The sequence below is a fragment of the Neoarius graeffei genome, chromosome 14 (assembly GCF_027579695.1).
Source record: "Neoarius graeffei isolate fNeoGra1 chromosome 14, fNeoGra1.pri, whole genome shotgun sequence".
Lineage (NCBI taxonomy): Eukaryota > Metazoa > Chordata > Actinopteri > Siluriformes > Ariidae > Neoarius > Neoarius graeffei.
This window is the reverse complement of record NC_083582.1, coordinates 65,448,085-65,467,133: the sequence shown is the minus strand read 5'-3', so window position 1 is coordinate 65,467,133 and position 19,049 is coordinate 65,448,085. Positions and strand designations below refer to the sequence as shown.

Genomic DNA, 19,049 nt, shown 5'->3' with positions numbered 1-19,049 from the left:
TCAGCTGAGTCTAGGTGTGGATGTGTATTCAGTTTTCTGGGAAGTGTGCCAAGGACTGCATTGTAGGTGGCTGAAAAGTGGTGTCTCAGACCACCTCCTCTGTTCAGTGATGGTCGTTCCAGGTTGACGAAGATGGCTTTTCTTTTACTCCTCTTTCAAACCACCGGTCTTCTCTGGCTAAACGACTCTCCTTAGGGTTGCTTTTGATCCACTAGAGGATAAATACCTGGAACTCCTCACTAGTCAGAGAGAACTGAAGAAGCGTTTCGGATGAGAGGCGAAACATCTTCAAGAATTTCAAGCAAGTCCAGTTGCCTTCTTTAGCACCTATGGTTTACTATGACCTGGATGACTGAGGCTACATCCACACGACAACGGCAACGAGATTTTTTTTTTAAATATCGCGTCCACATGGGCAACGGATCAGTAAAATATCAGGTTCATATGGCAACGCAACGCTTGCTGAAAACGATGCAATACATATGCCACACCTCTATGTGCGCTGTAAGACGGTCCCATCGGAGACACCAGAACAATAGAAGTAGACGCATGCGCATAACTGCGCATGTGCACAGTGACTATCCCTGTCACTGTCACACGCACACACTTTCTCACTCCCTATCCTATGGATATAGTCCCTTTAAATCACATGCTCATTTTTTGAATGGAGACGCGGAAAGAGGAATGAACGGGGGTAGATGGAGAGAGAGAGGAATGAACGGGGGTAGATGGAAGCCGGTACGCCAACATTCTGAGATCCTCCAGAATTCTTTAATGGTCCGGAATAAATTGAATGCTACACGTTGATGGATTACTTTGTTCTTCTACGCCCTTTTTGAGGAATGTATTGTCGGACTTAAACCAACATCTGAAGAGGTGAGATCGCTCCTTTTTTTCCCCTATTTTTGCTGGCGGGATTGACTCTGCCCTCTCTCTCTCTCTCACTTTGCACCATTACACAATAAATATTCACAGTGAAAATATTTTGTAAGCGCGTTTCATGAACCAAGTTATAGGATTTGTTGACAACTCGCATTGAGTTCATTACACTTCTACCCGGTGTGAAGCACTGACAGTCATGTTGTTGTGATGTCATCATAAACAAATCCGTTCTACTCATCCAGACGACTTTGCAACGGCTGCGTTGCCAGATTTTTTCACTCTGGAACCCGTTCTCAAAAAATTTTGTTTTGGGGCACCCAAAACGCCGGTGCCGTGTGGACGCCAGGCCGAAATGATAAACAATTTTATCAGATTCACCTGAATCCGTTGTCGTGTGGACAGAGCCTGAGAACCTTCACAGACACAATGCCTTGATTCCACTACATTACCTCAGAGTGCCACCTTCTTGCAAGGCCTCCCGTTTCATTATTTCACGATTCACCCAATCTCCTGAATTAGCCATATTCTCCTCTCTCTGTGTGAGGGCAACGACCAATCTCCTCAGCAGTGCTTCCTGGAAACGTGCTAATGAACAAAATGATACAAAACAATACATTTTTATGAAATACTTCTCAATATTTCAGGTAACAAATAAGCAGGTTGTACCAATAAATCAACTGACCTCCACTGCGTCCCAAATCGTTTTCCAGAAGGCCAAGCAGAAGGTTGATGCGCTCCATACTCCTAGAAGCTTTATTACTAGAGTCTTGAAGTAGTGAAACAGCTTTCTGAGAGCATGATTTCACCAAAGACAAACTGTGCAGGTATGCAGATTCTTCCTGTTGACCAAATATAAAGGTTTTTAATATATTGCACATCTCATGATGCACTTGGCTACGTTATCAGTGATGTAACCTGGGGTCATCGGGTGCTTCTGGATCAAATATATGGAAATTATAAAGGTTTTTTTTTTTTTACATTTTGTACTGTTTAGAAGAAACTTACACATTGACTTTTGACTGTGGCTTCTCCTTGATCTTCTACTTCCATGGCAGCTACAAATGCAAAATATAATAGCAGGCACGTTTATGATATGATTTTCAGTCAAAACACAAAGAGGGATTTAATCCAGGATATTATTCTCTGTCATTTTAACTAAAATGAGAACTTATTAAGTTATACTTAGTGGGTAGCAACACACCAGGTTGTGCTGGCTCGGAGAGAAGCTTGCTGATTGGCATTCCACAAAAAACAGAGAGATCCAAGCTCATGTCTTTGGTGTCTCTGAGGTCATCAATATGCGTCGAAAGCCATGCACCTACAGTATTATAGAAAATAAAATGAAGCAAATCCCAGAAACATGGTATAATTTGTCTCACAATGGAGATGACAATGTAGTTTCACTCACCTCCCTGGAATCCAATATATTTATTGCCACTTGCAATCCTTGAGAGCTTTGTGATAAACACAATATAGCAGTTGTGATCTTCTGACTGAAAAGCAAGAAGTTCATTCATGGTGCAGTACCTGAAAACACATTAATAGGTTTTAATCCCAACTACGTAAAAAAATTCTGTATCACAAACATGCAAGTATGCGCAGTAATATAAAAAAAGGAGAAGAATGGCTATAAAACACTCACTTTGCAGAAGCAATGAGTTCATTTTTGCAGAGTGATTCCTCCATATCCATCTGAACCAACAGGATGTGCAGAGACAGATGTGCAGTCTTCAGGAAGCCTCTGAGAATGACAAAAATTTGAGAAATATTTGACTTATATAAAGGTAAAAACAGAATTTGTATTGTACAGTCAGAAATTCTACACAGAACTAAAAAGAATCTTCATAAATCTTTGTCTGTGACAGCAAAATTGGGTAAAATCAGTGTAATCTTGGATTAAGCCGGAAAAAGGTGACAGGTAAGATTTTATTTATATATACACACAACCCCGATTCCAAAAAAGTTGGGACAAAGTACAAATTGTAAAAAAAAAAACGGAATGCAATGATGTGGAAGTTTCAAAATTCCATATTTTATTCAGAATAGAACATAGATGGCATATCAAATGTTTAAACTGAGAAAATGTATCATTTAAAGAGAAAAATTAGGTGATTTTAAATTTCATGACAACAACACATCTCAAAAAAGTTGGGACAAGGCCATGTTTACCACTGTGAGACATCCCCTTTTCTCTTTACAACAGTCTGTAAACGTCTGGGGACTGAGGAGACAAGTTGCTCAAGTTTAGGGATAGGAATGTTAACCCATTCTTGTCTAATGTAGGATTCCAGTTGCTCAACTGTCTTAGGTCTTTTTTGTCGTATCTTCCGTTTTATGATGCGCCAAATGTTTTCTATGGGTGAAAGATCTGGACTGCAGGCTGGCCAGTTCAGTACCCGGACCCTTCTTCTACGCAGCCATGATGCTGTAATTGATGCAGTATGTGGTTTGTCATTGTCATGTTGGAAAATGCAAGGGCTTCCCTGAAAGAGACGTCGTCTGGATGGGAGCATATGTTGCTCTAGAACCTGGATATACCTTTCAGCATTGATGGTGTCTTTCCAGATGTGTAAGCTGCCCATGCCACACGCACTAATGCAACCCCATGCCATCAGAGATGCAGGCTTCTGAACTGAGCGCTGATAACAACTTGGGTCGTCCTTCTCCTCTTTAGTCCGAATGACACGGCGTGCCTGATTTCCATAAAGAACTTCAAATTTTGATTCGTCTGACCACAGAACAGTTTTCCACTTTGCCACAGTCCATTTTAAATGAGCCTTGGCCCAGAGAAGACATCTGCGCGTCTGGATCATGTTTAGATACGGCTTCTTCTTTAAACTATAGAGTTTTAGCTGGCAACGGCGGATGGCACGGTGAATTGTGTTCACAGATAATGTTCTCTGGAAATATTCCTGAGCCCATTTTGTGATTTCCAATACAGAAGCATGCCTGTATGTGATGCAGTGCCATCTAAGGGCCCGAAGATCACGGGCACCCAGTATGGTTTTCCAGCCTTGACCCTTACGCACAATTCTTCCAGATTCTCTGAATCTTTTGATGATATTATAAACTGTAGATGATAATATTTTCAAACTCTTTGCAATTTTACACTGTCGAACTCCTTTCTGATATTGCTCCACTATTTGTCGGCGCAGAATTAGGGGGATTGGTGATCCTCTTCCCATCTTTACTTCTGAGAACCGCTGCCACTCCAAGATGCTCTTTTTATACCCAGTCATGTTAATGACCTATTGCCAATTGACCTAATGAGCTGCAATTTGGTCCTCCAGCTGTTCCTTTTTTGTACCTTTAAATTTTCCAGCCTCTTATTGCCCCTGTCCCAACTTTTTTGAGATGTGTTGCTGTCATGAAATTTCAAATGAGCCAATATTTGGCATGAAATTTCAAAATGTCTCACTTTCGACTTTTTTGGAATTGGGGTTTTGTGTGTGTGTGTATATATATATATATATATATATATATATATATATATATATATATATATATATATATATATAAAAGGTGAGAGGATGGAGATTACATGGTTGCACAAAGATATGAAGTTTATCTTCAAGTGGTGAATATATTAAGTGAAACTATTTTCAACACAAGAAGGTAAACTTCATATCTTCGTGCCACCGTGTAACATTCTTTATATTATATGGACAAGTCCACAAAATAAAACAAAAAAACAAGTTAATAAAATTAATTTTAATTTTGAACCGGTTCACCATTTTGATAATGCACGTCAAGTCAGCGGGAAAACACTGGGAGTGACGTCATCGGAATGAAATATCAGGAATTATTATACATACAGGCACCTTTTTCCATGGAATAAAAACATGTATTCTATTCCCTTCAAGTGGGTTTATTGATGCCATGCAATATTGTTAATATATCGCTTCTCCTCCATGTATTGCGCCACTCTTCCCAATGGAGAATGAGCATGCAATATTGTTATAATATTGCACATTGTCAAGACAACACGACGTCACACAAAGATCCAATGACAAAACTTTTCTGCTGCGCATGCGCACAATCATTTATTTGTCGGCCAGGAGAGAGAGAAGATGGGGTTAATTCAGTGCTCTGTTTAAGCACGAAATAAATAAACTGAAAACTCAAGTGAAGGATACGCTGAACACCCGAAAGGCTACCAAAACTTCATTATATATTCTTCATGCATATTTACAAGAGATAAACATACCAACGGATGCCAAAAAACTGGAAAAGAGACATGTCGGAGATGTAAAATTTCCATGCTGGCGAGTGACTGTGATAGTTTGTACACAAACATGGCCGCGAGGTTTGCTTCATTAAAAATGTAAGATTTAAAGAGAAAGACGTGCTGAACATCTGAAAGGCTACCAAAACTTCACTGGATATTCTTCACACATATTTACAAGAGAAAAACATACCAATGGATACCAAAAAACTGGAAAAGAGAACAATAGCGGAAATATTTGAACCTTCTATGCACATTACAAAGTACAAACATTTCTGCAGTCTATTTACCATGGTGTCTGCATTTCCTGTTCTTTAACTACACTCATAATTGAGGTATTTTACAGTTTGTGTCTTAAAGGCTCCTGAAGATAAATATCACTGAGGTTGGGAGATCTAAGAACACTTGCAAATCCCCTCCTGGAAAGCTAGAGAGAGGTTGTACAGTGGTGCTTGAAAGTTTTTGAACCCTTTAGAATTTTCTATATTTCTGCATAAATATGACCGAAAACATCATCAGATTTTCACACAAGTCCTAAAAGTAGATAAAGAGAACCCAGTTAAACAAATGAGACAAAAATATTATACTTGGTCATTTATTTATTGAGGAAAATGATCCAATATTACATATCTGTGAGTGGCAAAAGTATGTGAACCTCTAGGATTAGCAGTTAATTTGAAGGTGAAATTAGAGTCAGGTGTTTTCAATCAATGGGATGACAATCAGGTGTGAGTGGGCATCCTGATTTATTTAAAGAACAGGGATCTATCAAAGTCTGATCTTCATAACATATGTTTGTGGAAGTGTATCATGGCAGGAACAAAGGAGATTTCTGAGGACCTCAGAAAAAGCGTTGTTGATGCTCATCAGGCTGAAAAAGGCTACAAAACCATCTCTAAAGAGTTTGGACTCTACCAATCCACAGTCAGACAAATTGTTTACAAATGGAGGAAATTCAAGACCACTGTTACCCTCCCCAGGAGTGGTCGACCAACAAAGATCACTCCAAGAGCAAGGCGTGTAATAGTCGACGAGGTCACAAAGGACCCCAGGGTAACTTCTAAGCAACTGAAGGCCTCTCTCACATTGGCTAATGTTAATGTTCATGAGTCCACCATCAGGAGAACACTGAACAACAATGGTGTGCATGGCAGGGTTGCAAGGAGAAAGCCACTGCTCTCCAAAAAGAACATTGCTGCTTGTCTGCAGTTTGCTAAAGATCACGTGGACAAGCCAGAAGGCTATTGGAAAAATGTTTTGTGAATGGATGAGACCAAAATAGAACTTTTTGGTTTAAATGAGCAGCGTTACGTTTGGAGAAAAGAAAGCACTGCATTCCAGCATAAGAACCTTATCCCATCTGTGAAACATGGTGGTGGTAGTATCATGGTTTGGGCCTGTTTTGCTGCATCTGGGTAAGGACGACTTGCCATCATTGAGGGAACAATTAATTCTGAATTATACCAGCAAATTCTAAAGGAAAATGTCAGGACATCTGTCCATGAACTGAATCTCAAGAGAAGTTGGGTCATGCAGCAAGACAACAACCCTAAGCACACAAGTCGTTCTACCAAAGAATGGTTAAAGAAGAATAAAGTTAATGTTTTGGAATGGCCAAGTCAAAGTCCTGACCTTAATCCAATCGAAATGTTGTGGAAGGACCTGAAGTGAGCAGTTCATGTGAGGAAACCCACCAACATCCCAGAGTTGAAGCTGTTCTTTACGGAGGAACGGGCTAAAATACTTTCAAGCCGGTGTGCAGGACTGATCAACAGTTACCGGAAACGTTTAGTTGCAGTTATTGCTGCACAAGGGGGTCACACCAGATCATTTTCTTCAATAAATAAATGAGCAAGTATAATATTTTTGTCTCATTTCTTTAACTGGGTTCTCTTTATCGACTTTTAGGACTTGTGTGAAAATCTGATGTTGTTTTAGGTCATATTTATGCAGAAATATCGAAAATTCTAAAGGGTTCACAAACTTTCAAGCACCACTGTATGCTTCTGTCCATTATTTATACCGCTTATCTGTCAGGGTCACAGGGAAGCTGGAGCTGATCCCAGCTGACTTTGGGCAAGAGACAGGGTAACACCCTGGGCAGGCCGCCAATCTACCGCAGACCTAACACAGAGACGAACAACCGTTCACACTAACAGCTATGTGGGCATTTTAGAGTAGCCAGTTGACTGAACCTGCATGTTTTTGGACTGTGGAAGGAAACCGGAGCACCAGGAAACCCAAGCATACAAACATGCAACATGCATGCAAACTCCGCAAAGAAAGACCCCAGTCGGCCGTAGGCTCAAACCATATTTTCGAACCCTCGGAAATACCATCCATCCATTATCCGTAGCCGCTTTATCCTGTTCTACAGGGTTACAGGCAAGCTGGAGCCTATCCCAGCTGACTACGGGCGAGAGGCGGGGTACACCCTGGAGAAGTCACCAGGTTATCACAGGGCTGACACATAGAGACAAACAACCATTCACACTCACATTCACACCTACGGTCAACTTAGAGTCACCAATTAGCTTAACCTGCATGTCTTTGGACTGTGGGGGAAACTGAAGCACCCGGAGGAAACCCACGCAGACAAGGGGAGAACATGCAAACTCTACACAGAAAGGCCCTCGCCAGCCGCTGGGCTTGAACCCAGGACCTTCTTGCTGTGAGGCGACAGTGCTAACCACTACACCACCGTGCCACCCTCAGAAATACCTATTAACAGAAATGGATTGATGAACAGGTTTCAAAGTTCTACTTGGAGGTGAGGAAAACTGACGGAGACTTTTACAAGAGGACTTCACTCAGCAAAGCCCTTCATATCTTCAAGCCAACGTGTGATATTCTTTTTATGATATAGACACATTCACAAACAAAAAGTACCCAAATTTATGAAAACAATTCAGCGATTTCCTCACAAGTGACATATAGAGATTTATGTCACGGTTTTGGTTCTCCGTGTCCCGGATGTAGCTCGTATGAAAAATATGAGTCGTGTATTTCCCAGTAAAACACTCGTGTCCATATAATATATGTGTGTGTGATATGGGTGTAAAATAGAAATAGAATGTAGTTTGGCTATAGATTATTATGTTCTGTACCGAATTTTGCTGCAGAAAGAAGCTTCTGTGTCAAACTGGTGCAGAGAGAGCAAAAGGAGCCGCTCCATGGACAGCCCCAGTGCTTGGGCCAGATTTCGCACATCGGCTTTAGTTAGCAAACCAGAGAAGGTGGTTACCTAGCATAAAATGCAACATTTAAATCTTATTAAATATCAACCCATTTATTACGCAATAATCTTATACACAATGTTATACATTATACAGTTACCAATACTCTTTCTTTGTAGGTCCAATCATATTCCTTACCTCTATGAATCTCTTCTTTTCCTTGTCAGCCTTCTTCAAATGACTGTCCATAAATCCTCTGAGGGAATGGTGGTCTTGCTGATGAAAATAAAACCTCTGAAGACTTTCTGTTTCATGCTTTCCCAGCCCTGAGTATTTTAGCCTCAGCACAGAATCTGGTGAGGCACAGTTCAACAAGAAGTATGTGGCACATTCATAGACCTCTTCCTCCTCATCTTTGGATTCTTTTGGCTCATTTAACTTTACTTCCTCAATATCATCTGGATATACATCCATTTCCATTGACTTGGGAATATCCTCAAGAGCATTTTGTTCATTTTCAGCTTCAATGCTGCCCTCACTGTCATCTACATCCATCAAGACAAGTCCCTCGTTGTTTTCATCGAGGAGAGTCGTTCCTGTATCACTGCCTGTCAAACCGCTTTCCTTGTCATCATTAGGTGTAGTGTCATGAGACTCAACTCCTTCTCCTTGACCGTAGACCAGTTCTTTACATTCATCCTCTGTGGACACAGACAGATTGCTAAAGTTTATGGGCTCTAACAAACTGTTGTTTCTCTTTGCAGGCATGTTAGGGTCAACTTGACCATCTCCCACTTTCTGATGATCCTGTTTTTCTCTTTTTTCTAATGCCTGCAGGAGAGCACTGGCACAAGCATCTCCATGAAAACCAACGAATGCATCGGTTGAGCTAAAATCTGATGCAGGTCTTTCAGAATACTGGGAAAACTTCTTCACCCAGTTCTTGAGTTTTTCCAGAACGCTGTGCTGCCATGGTGTCAAATCAGTGCTCCGGTCTACTCTGTGCTTCTCCAGCCTGTTTTTTAGTGGAACAGGAAACTTGTCATAGACCTTTTCCTGGTCCTCTATGACAACCAGTCTGAAATCTCTGTGAACTCGACACTTTACTCTGTGTGATCCTAATCCCAGGTCAACATACTGCTGCCCACTAAAGTAAACATAGTACTGATTCAATGCATCATACAGACTCTCATACAGATTAAGCAGATTCAAGAGGATGACAGTACGTCCAGTTTCCATACAGGTCTTCACTCGACTCACATTGCGGCAGATTTGAGCGTACTCCTGATCTTTGGGAAATCCTGAACCAAACACAATTTCAGGGCAGGTGTATTCATCCTTTGAAAAAATACACTGCTGAATTATGTAGAGGGCAGCATTGTTTGTTGTGAGCAGAAGAAGATAGCGACATTCTTCTTCATTGTTGTGTTCAAGGTTTTGTTTAATCATTTCCAGTGTGCTTATCATAGGGAGTTCATGAGGGTTTGAGAAGAGATCTTGGAAATGACACAGAGGATCAAAGTTGTCTTTTTGTCCACTGAAATTTCTCAGGATAGCCTTTGCTAAGTCACTGTCACTGGGCTCACGGTCTGTGTTTTTCACCACAGCAAAAATCATTTTCACCAAACTGTAATAATCCCTGAGTCCAAAAAATTGGTCGCTGTCACTTTTACAAATGTTCAAAAAGCCTTTTGCCAATTTAGGCAGAAGATGAATGATTTTGTGAAGAACTGACTGGGATGATGAGCAGATACCTTTGGCTGTCTCCACTAACTCGTTTTCACTTGGATCCCAACGAGAAACAAAAATACCTCTATTCATCTTTGCAGGATCAAGAGCCCAGTTTGAGATTCCAACAAAGCCCACTTTCATGTGTGGATCTGGTCTGTCATTGTCAATGCAGCCATCCTCCAAAAGTGGGTGCAGGGTTTTCAGTGGCATCTGCGGAGAATCTTCTGCCAATCCTATCTCATCTAGCACTACCACTGATATATACTCATCCAAGTTCTTGTCTTTTTGAAAACGAGCACAATTCCTGAAAGTTCCAATGATCCCTTCTGGACTTGAGTGAGGGCTACACTGAAAAGACACCATGTGCACCTGTTTTAGCTTCTGGAACAATTCACTGTGAGAGGCCTGTCTTTGCATGACATGAGCTACAACAGTTTTGGCAAGAGATTTCGAACTTCCTGGCTTGCCTACCAGGAAGAGTGGGATCTTCAGCTCAATGCAGACCACCATGAGAAAGACATTTTCTTTCAATGCTAAATTTTTAGCTATTGTCTCTCTCGTTTCAATGCTCTCAAGGAAGAAGTCTTGGCAAGAGGAAATCTCATGCGCCAGTGCCTGTTTGGAGTTGAGTGGATGTGGAAAGAACCGGCTAACAGTCTGTAGATAGTTGTCTCTGAACTCAAGTGATGGATAATAGCAAATACCCAAAGCAAGAACCAAGCATTTGAAGGTCATGTGTACAATGTCGGTCTCTTGACATTTTGGAAAAAAGTGTTTTCTGTGTTTGTAGAACCACACTAGCACCCTCATTGATCTCTCTACATCCCTAAGACTTACAAAACTGCACTCATCCACTTGATGACGCATATGTCTTTGAGAGGCTGCCAAAGCTTCAGTGATCAGGTGCTGGCATTCAAATGGCAAGCGGTGTTCTTCAATTTGTTTCTGTACAATTTGTTGGATATAAGAACGTTCTGCTGAATCACTCAACTGCCCGAAGTCCCAAACAAGAGGGATCATACTTGGAGGCAAAGGATGAACTCGGTATACAAGTTGGCGCATGGGAACTTGACCAAGTCGATCCTTTGTTTCTCCAGCCTTTACTCTGTAACCCAATCCAGCTCTCTCCAAGCGTTCAATCATTCTTGGAGTGTGCTTCCTGTAGGGATTGCATGCAGCTATTATTTTCAGACCGGAATTTTTCTTCAAAGGAAATCCTTGCACAGTCTTGTCACATAGTACCTCTTTGATAGCAAAGATGGCTTCTGTGGTGTTTGCCTCATCGAAAAACAAAATGGTGTCTAGTTGGCATTTTTGACTGTTTCTCTGTGCAAGCTCTTCAGCCTCTCTCACCTTCTTGTATATAGTGTCAGCAGTAGTTCCTCCATGAACTTTAACCAGTTTCATGTTTTCAACATTTCTACCTTGCCTTTGCAGATCACAAAGAAACTTCACTAGTCTGGTCTTCCCACAACCAGTTTCCCCCATTATGATCACTGGAATCTCACACCTGAATCTCATATGAATGGCCAGCATCTTCATTACATTGTCAGAAGTGAGCTCATATGTAGGATCAGGGTCAAATTGTTTCCTCATATCAGCACCAACAACAAGGGAAATCTTTTGTATCTTGGTCATTCTTGGCAGCTGGTCAAAGTCTTCAGAAAATTTAATTCTTTGATTCTGAAGTCCTGTGAAAAGGTCAAGTGACATTACATTTCCCATCAAAACTTCATTGGTCTTTGGGTCAACGACATTAACAGTATTTTGAGGGGTACTTTCCTTCACATAAAACCCAAGGAAGGTCATGGTCAAGTGATCTGCATTAAAGAAGATATATGGATGAGATTCATTCTCCCATCGCTTCCGAATGGTTAACTTGGCTAAAAGATCATCTTCATGGTCACTCTCTGGGAGAAGTGAAGGGCTTTGGTCAGAGATATTCAGGGAAGGAGATGCAAAGTCCCTAGCCATATATATCATGAATTCGACTATGAAGCTCTTGAAGCCACTCAGAATGTTACCAAAAAAGTTCGGATTACAGAACCCTGAATCCTCACAATCCTTGAGCTGCAGATTGAGAAACCAAGTAAAGTGCTTCAGTTCAGCCCATGAAGGGTCGTCCAGTCCACAGTTTGACAAAAGATGATGAAGACAATCCACTTTATTGCCCACTACAGATCCAGCTTTATATTTGAAAAGATCCAAATTCTCTCTTCTGTTGAATTTCTTTAAATATTGGTAAGGTCTCTGAACACCTTCACTTTCAAACTCTTGCATGTCCATCAGTGGGTCTAAGGATGCAGGTTTCTCAGGACGATTTCTGATTCTGAGTTCCAGTTCTCGGACTTCTTTTGGCGATTTACAGTGAATAGTTGGCAGTAAGCTGAGAAGACCTTGGGTTGACTAAAAAGGAACCAAAGAGTTATACAAATAATTTATTTCAAGAATGCACCAATTAAAAATGTTACCATTTTATTAAAGGACCCATGGCATGGTGGTTTGTTGATGCTTTAAACGGGCTCGTGGAGGTTTCCGGATGTTATATCTGCAGCCTTTCTCGAAATGAACCCTCGGCACGTAGATATAGCCTCCTGGGAGAAAGCCCCATTTCAGCGCTTTTCCCAGTGCGTCGTTTTGCTAATGAGAAGCAGGAGGCAGGGAAGGGTAGAGGGTGGGGGTGGGTCTTATCATTAATATTCATGACATGTAAACGTGTTACCTCTGATTGGCTAACAGCACTATGACGCTACCTCCAGTGTGTCAGAACAAGCAGATGTGGGTGTCTTACTATGGCGAGGGAGAAGGAACAAACCGCGAAGGGAAAAATACCGCGTGCTGACGTCATTAAGGTGCGACGTGAGGAAATAAAATAAATTCAACAAATGTTTGGGTTTTTACTGAACAAACAAACAAATAAAATGAACGAGTGACTTAAAAAAAGAATGTGGGTGTCTTTGTAAAAACTGTTTTGATTGGCTATTATAACAGAGCATGCTGCATGCTTTTTGGTTTTGTAGCGCAGAGTACCTGGCTAACTGCAGGAAGCGGTTAGCTGCACAGCTAATGTAGCCATTGCAAGGCTAACGTGGCACCGATTTTAAAACACGGCAAAACATAAGCTCATAAGTTACAGTCAATTTCCAGACTAAACTCAGTTTAACAGAGCATGCTGCATGCTTTTTGGTTTTGTAGCGCAGAGTACCTGGCTAACTGCAGGAAGCGGTTAGCTGCACAGCTAATGTAGCCATTGCAAGGCTAACGTGGCACCAATTTTAAAACACGGCAAAACGACTTAACAGTTATACACTTACTTGTTCGCTGTTTGTGGCTGATGCGGCAGGGATGCTTGGTACGGACCCAGGCTTCAGTGACAGTTGATGTGCAAAACCTGCCCTGTACTGTCCCAAGTTGTGGAAACATTCATCAGGAAAATGCTTCCGACAAACATACACCGTCTTAGGTAGACTCGACGGCGTATTATTGAAGTAAATAAAATTAAGCCACTGCATCTTCAGGGGCTCTCCCGTCGGCAGTAAAAACAGACTCTTTTCTGTGTTGTCACGTCCATGTACAGCGCAATTTCCATGTTTCGCTCGCTTAGGTGATGCCATGTTGTTGTGTCCTCCCTCTATGGTCTCCTCACTACAACTGGGCGGGCAATTCATACAGTGGGTGGGAATCCAGAGGGGGGGCGTGGGGATCATCTCCCTTGCTGACGTAGTAAAGGGAAGAGCTTATCAACGCGCCGTTTTGACGCGCCATTCTCAAATGTTGGGCATAGTTTGGTTTACACATTATGAAATTTCTAGCCACTGGGGTGACTTAAGAAGGTCAGAGGAACTCATTTTAACGTTAAAAAACCTCAGGAAGTGAAAATTTCATGCCATGGGACCTTTAACTATTACCATTGTTTTACAAACAGAATAAATTCCCGAATTTTCATGACAACTCAATAATGAATTCACTTCAGAATACAGAATGACTTGGGTAATAAAGGAAACATTGAGAAATCAAATGAAAGTAAACTGTATGAAGTAAGACAAAGTAAGGTCACAAAGCCTGGTTGTGATAGAGGGGAGGAAAAGACATACCTCTTTATGTGTTTGTCTATGATGAGCAGAATCTGGCAGAAGTGCTTCAACTGCAATCAAGTGGGCTGTGTTTCTCCTCCATAGTTTCCCTTCACTGTCACTCAGACATCCTAGAATGAGTAACCTAAAGAGGAACTCCTCTAATCCACAACGAACCTGTTAAGTCAAATATCTGCTATGAGCTTCAAACTCACAAAGTAAAATTACTCTAATTATAAATGAGTAAACTATACAAAACAATGCAATATAGTGTAGTAAAGCATACGGCTGCAGTGTCAATGTGCAGGAGAACAGGATCTTGTTCTTTCAGTGATGACTGCTTCTCACAAAGTGTTTGGACTAAGCAATCAATGTCAATATTGGGTTCTATCAGTCTAACTGGCAGGTAAGTGGCATTTGGAAAAGGTGCCTTGAAATTCTGGAACATCCTTGTAACATAGAGCGACTTTCCTGCAAAGAGACAAAAGTGGCAAGTAGGAATATTCAACAATTTATGTTAATATTTTGATCGTTTTATTACATTCATTTATATCAAATGTATTTTATATACTGGAATACACACCAACAGCTGCACGTTTAGATGTAACCAACCAGGATGAAATACCATCTGGAAAGACCCGACATTGACGACCTTGGACGTAGGGAGTAGTTAAATGTTCCTGGAGGTATTTCTTGGCACTTTCTAAAGAAAAACTCAATCCTGCTTGCACCTTGTAGTTGCTAAAGAATGATGGGATATATCTGTCTTGGTTCACAGGACAGACTATAACCATGCGAAAATTAGACCCAGCACTACGCTCCATTGCCTCAAAACGCTCTGCCAGAGCCACACCTACATCATAGGTCAGCAAACCTGGATTAACCAATGTATAGATTTTCTGATGGTGGCTTGGGGCACCTTGGCCGAGGCATCTCCGAAGGAAGATCTCAACCTCTTCTTCACTCGTGTTCTCTTGGCACATTAGCACCTCATCAACTGAGGGAAAAGCCTGTTCTGGGCTCTCCAAGTACAAAGCAAGTGTGGTGGTTATTAATTCTGTAGCAGGGCAAAGAATGAGATTGGGCTTTCCGTCTTGAAGAATAGATGGCAACTTGCGCATGATGTTTAACTTGTTCATGGCAGAGAAACAGGAAAGAAAATGAGCAAGGGCCTTAACGTCCATGTATTGCGTAAGGTATTTAGGCATGTTATTCATGAAGTCCCGCCACAAATTCTCCAGAGTTTCCATAGCTGTGTTTGTAATTTTGCATTTTTCAGCCTGTGTGGAGGAGACAGTGTCTATAATGTCTTCTTCTGATCCAGTTTCATTGCTACTGTCCTCCAACTCATCCTGATCCCCTTCAGCCAAACTTTCCTCTTCTTCTTCTTCTTCTTCTTCTTCTTCTTCTTCTTCTTTTTCCTCTTCTTCTTCTTCTTCTTCCTCTTCTTCTTCTTCTTCTTCTTCCTCTTCTTCTTCAGTATCCTCCTGAAGCCTGCTCATTTCACAATATTCTTCAGAATATATTACAGAGCTAGTTGAAAGTTCTTCTAGCATATTCTCAGGGACCATGTCAATTCCCTCTTCTTCAGGGTCTTTGTCAATATTCGAGTTTTCTCTGTGTTGTCTGGGTCTGCTAATATCGATAGACTGTTCGGACTCTAAGTCGGCACTGATGTGGCTTTGAAGCTCAGGCTGAAGACTCTCTTTTGCCTTCGCAAAGGCAAGTCTGATATCACTCAGTCTACTGTCTGGGTTAAGCAGAGTGAGCAAGTGCCATATTTGTTGTGGCACGGGCATTCCTTTTTCACAGATTTTGTTGATCCAGTGGCAAAGGTAGACCACTTGTTCTGAGGTATAATAATTTAGTGCATAGAACTGAGAGCGCAGCTCAGACATAAATCTACACCAATCGTCATGGCAGGCTTCCATAGCACGACATACTTTTTGAAGCTCCTCTGCAACACGTCCATGATACACAATATGCTTCTCGAGCAAGGGAAAGCATATGTCAATGCATGGGTCCTTTTCATGGTAGCATATTACAAGTGCAGACAAATTCCGGAAGAATAAGTTGCCAGATGAACATAGCTGCATGAGGATGCGCCCCATTCTCTGCACTCCCTCAAATATCTAGAATAAAGAGACATTATTTTCACATCGTTTATTAAATCTCTTTATAATCTCTTCCATTCTTAAACTCATAACCCTTCCTGAACCCATTCTACTATCAGAACCCATTAAAACATCAGTCAGAATGTCTGTTCTGGTAAACTAACCTCCGTGAACTTATTTACTTCCTCCTTGCCACGCTCTCCCTTGGATGACATCAACATCAGTTTGTTCTGTAACTCCAGTAATTCATTGAGACTGTATGTCACTTCCTTTTCAGAGTTTTTAACCTTCACACATAAAACACTGCCCAGGGATTTCTACAAAATGGCAACAAAAAGAAATTACAAGTCTCTTAACATTGAAAAAAGAAAGATTCCTTCAAAAATCTCTTCATGAAAACTTAGATGTCTACATTTATAAAGGCTTATTCCAACAGATATCACTTGCTTTCATTAATTTTGTCACATCTCAAAATAGCAAATTAAAAATATAATTTAAAAAAAAGCTTATCCCATTCACGTGAACTGCAATTTAATTAGCTCAATTTAGTAGCTTGTGGCCTATGTGAAGAAACCGTCTGTGAGTATATGAATATGAGCTTATACACTGTAAAAAAAAATTATTTGTTGTTGTAACTTAAAGTGACACGGCCTTTCGATTTCATAGTTCCCTCTGAAATTTGGTCACTGTGATATATGTTTATTTCTGTAATATCTCACAAAATATCAGGCCATTCTGTGGCTGGGAAGTTATTTAATTTGAGGGGATTCCCGAGCAAATAATGTGCATGAAATTGCTCACTTCGCGCAGTCAAGCAGACAGAGGAAGTCCGTGTGCGCATGCGCAGTAGGGTGCATCATTTGCCCCCTAAAAATGAAAAGTTACTCCGATCATGATGCATTTTTGTTTTTATGTTCCTTTTGGTAAGTAAACACACTGGGTGAAATATTTTGACAAAATTCAAAAGTTTAATGGTGGCACCAGGAGCTCAAAGTTATGGAAAAAGCTGCTATTTTATGACTTTTACGACAAAATTTCGATTACTTTTCATGAAAGATTATGGCACCTTATAGAGTATACCAAATATCTTAGATACACATTTTTAGTACATATTCTAAATATATTATCAAGCACAGTTTGAGTTTTAGCTGTTCATTGAATCATTGTTCAACTACTTTTAAACAATACAAATGTATTATGAATCACATTAATGCTTCTCAATCCCTTGCAAAGGTTCTTAACATGATCTCTGGGTCACAAGAAATCAATAAATGGAGTCCAACATTGTGATTCAAACCTTACGCGAAAACATAAAATAAGCGTTTTTTGGCAAAAAATGAACCTCATGGTGCCACCATTAGACTTTTGAATATGGTCAAAAAATTTTACAGGATGTCTTTATTGGTGAAAAGGAACACCCAAACAAAAATGCATCAGATTTTATGAAAGTGAGGGCAACTGATGCACCCTAATATCTATCTATCTATCTATCTATCTATCTATCTATCTATCTATCTATCTATCTATCTATCTATCTATCTATCTATCTATCTATCTATCTATCTTTTTTATATATGAGTGATTCCACGCTTATGGGTACTGAAATGGGGACATGAACTTATTCACCTAAAACCATTTCTTTTTTTACCATCAGGTCACAAAACATGTAATCTTTAATGAATGATATGTTAAAAGATAACTTTAATTTTCTGAGATGTAATAAAAACATATTTATATGCCAAAGTCAAGCCTATGAGTTCCAAAATGATGTCTGTTACATTACTTCTGTTACGATTGTCCATCTCGCGTCTGTTACAAATTAATTACAATCTAGCTATATACCATGTTAATCTTATTGAAAGAATGTGTATGTTTATTCGACTACACATGTTTATTAATTATATTTGCTAAAACATCACCTTCCTATGTTTCAAAAAGTAATTCTACATTGTTAAAATTGAGAATATATATGTCCACAACACTTCTGTTATGTTCTGACTTCGGCATATAAATATGTTTTTATTACATCTCAGAAAATTAAAGTTATCTTTTAACATATCATTCATTAAAGATTACATGTTTTGTGACCTGATGGTAAAAAAAAGAAATGGTTTTAGGTGAATTTTTAAAAATAAGTTCATGTCCCCATTTCAGTACCCATAAGCGTGGAATCACTCATATATATATATATATATATATATATATATATATATATATATATATATAATTAATCCATTGCAACACTGTAAATTCAACAGTCTACTCACCTTTCCAGAAGAACTATTTGGCCAGCCAACATGGTACACCCCATGGGTATTGATTGCTGAGGCCATAGAAAGAGAAGACTTTTCCACAGAGCCATGAGTCTCGCTCAGTCCTTTCAGCCAGTCTAACCAACAAGCAGAGTCTTTCTACAAACAGGACACACACCCTGTTAACAACTGACATATGGCTAAATCTCATTTCAGTAGAGCCTAAATATTCCGAACTAATGGTCTCAGTGTTTTACATATAGTATAAGAGTTGAAAGAAGTCTATAAACTGCATATTTCTCAACAAAACTTACCAGTTTTTCTGGAAGTTTTTCATCTTTTTGGAGAGTTTCCCAGACTTCCTGAGCACGGACAATTAACTCTTCAAAACCTGCTTCCTCATGTAAGGAGTATAACAACGGGCTATAACCTGAGACAGCATCGTGAAAACTGGCCAATCTGTCAATCTCAATGTCATTCTCTCCAGCCGAAATGGAAGCCAACTCCATAAACACATTCAGATCACTTCGCTCTGTTCAAAAGCACAAATGGGGAGTTACTGTAAGAAACAAACACTTAAGTAGAAAAGTGGGTAA

At 40.2% G+C, this 19,049-nt stretch overlaps 1 protein-coding gene across 1 annotated transcript in view; it reads right to left on the bottom strand.

The window, feature by feature from the left end:
- rnf213b (ring finger protein 213b) overlaps window positions 1–19,049 on the bottom strand; it is a 140,818-nt gene that overhangs the window by 83,895 nt on the left and 37,874 nt on the right. Inside the window, exons 19-32 of the mRNA XM_060940238.1 lie at window positions 18,768–18,985; window positions 18,469–18,612; window positions 16,366–16,518; window positions 14,671–16,219; window positions 14,374–14,558; window positions 14,109–14,264; window positions 8,482–12,420; window positions 8,215–8,351; window positions 2,525–2,623; window positions 2,291–2,409; window positions 2,084–2,200; window positions 1,888–1,937; window positions 1,565–1,721; window positions 1,332–1,467 (exon numbers count right to left, since the gene is read on the bottom strand). Coding sequence (XP_060796221.1) covers window positions 1,332–1,467; window positions 1,565–1,721; window positions 1,888–1,937; window positions 2,084–2,200; window positions 2,291–2,409; window positions 2,525–2,623; window positions 8,215–8,351; window positions 8,482–12,420; window positions 14,109–14,264; window positions 14,374–14,558; window positions 14,671–16,219; window positions 16,366–16,518; window positions 18,469–18,612; window positions 18,768–18,985 — 7,159 coding nt within the window. The remainder of the gene's footprint in view (window positions 1–1,331; window positions 1,468–1,564; window positions 1,722–1,887; window positions 1,938–2,083; window positions 2,201–2,290; window positions 2,410–2,524; window positions 2,624–8,214; window positions 8,352–8,481; window positions 12,421–14,108; window positions 14,265–14,373; window positions 14,559–14,670; window positions 16,220–16,365; window positions 16,519–18,468; window positions 18,613–18,767; window positions 18,986–19,049) is intronic.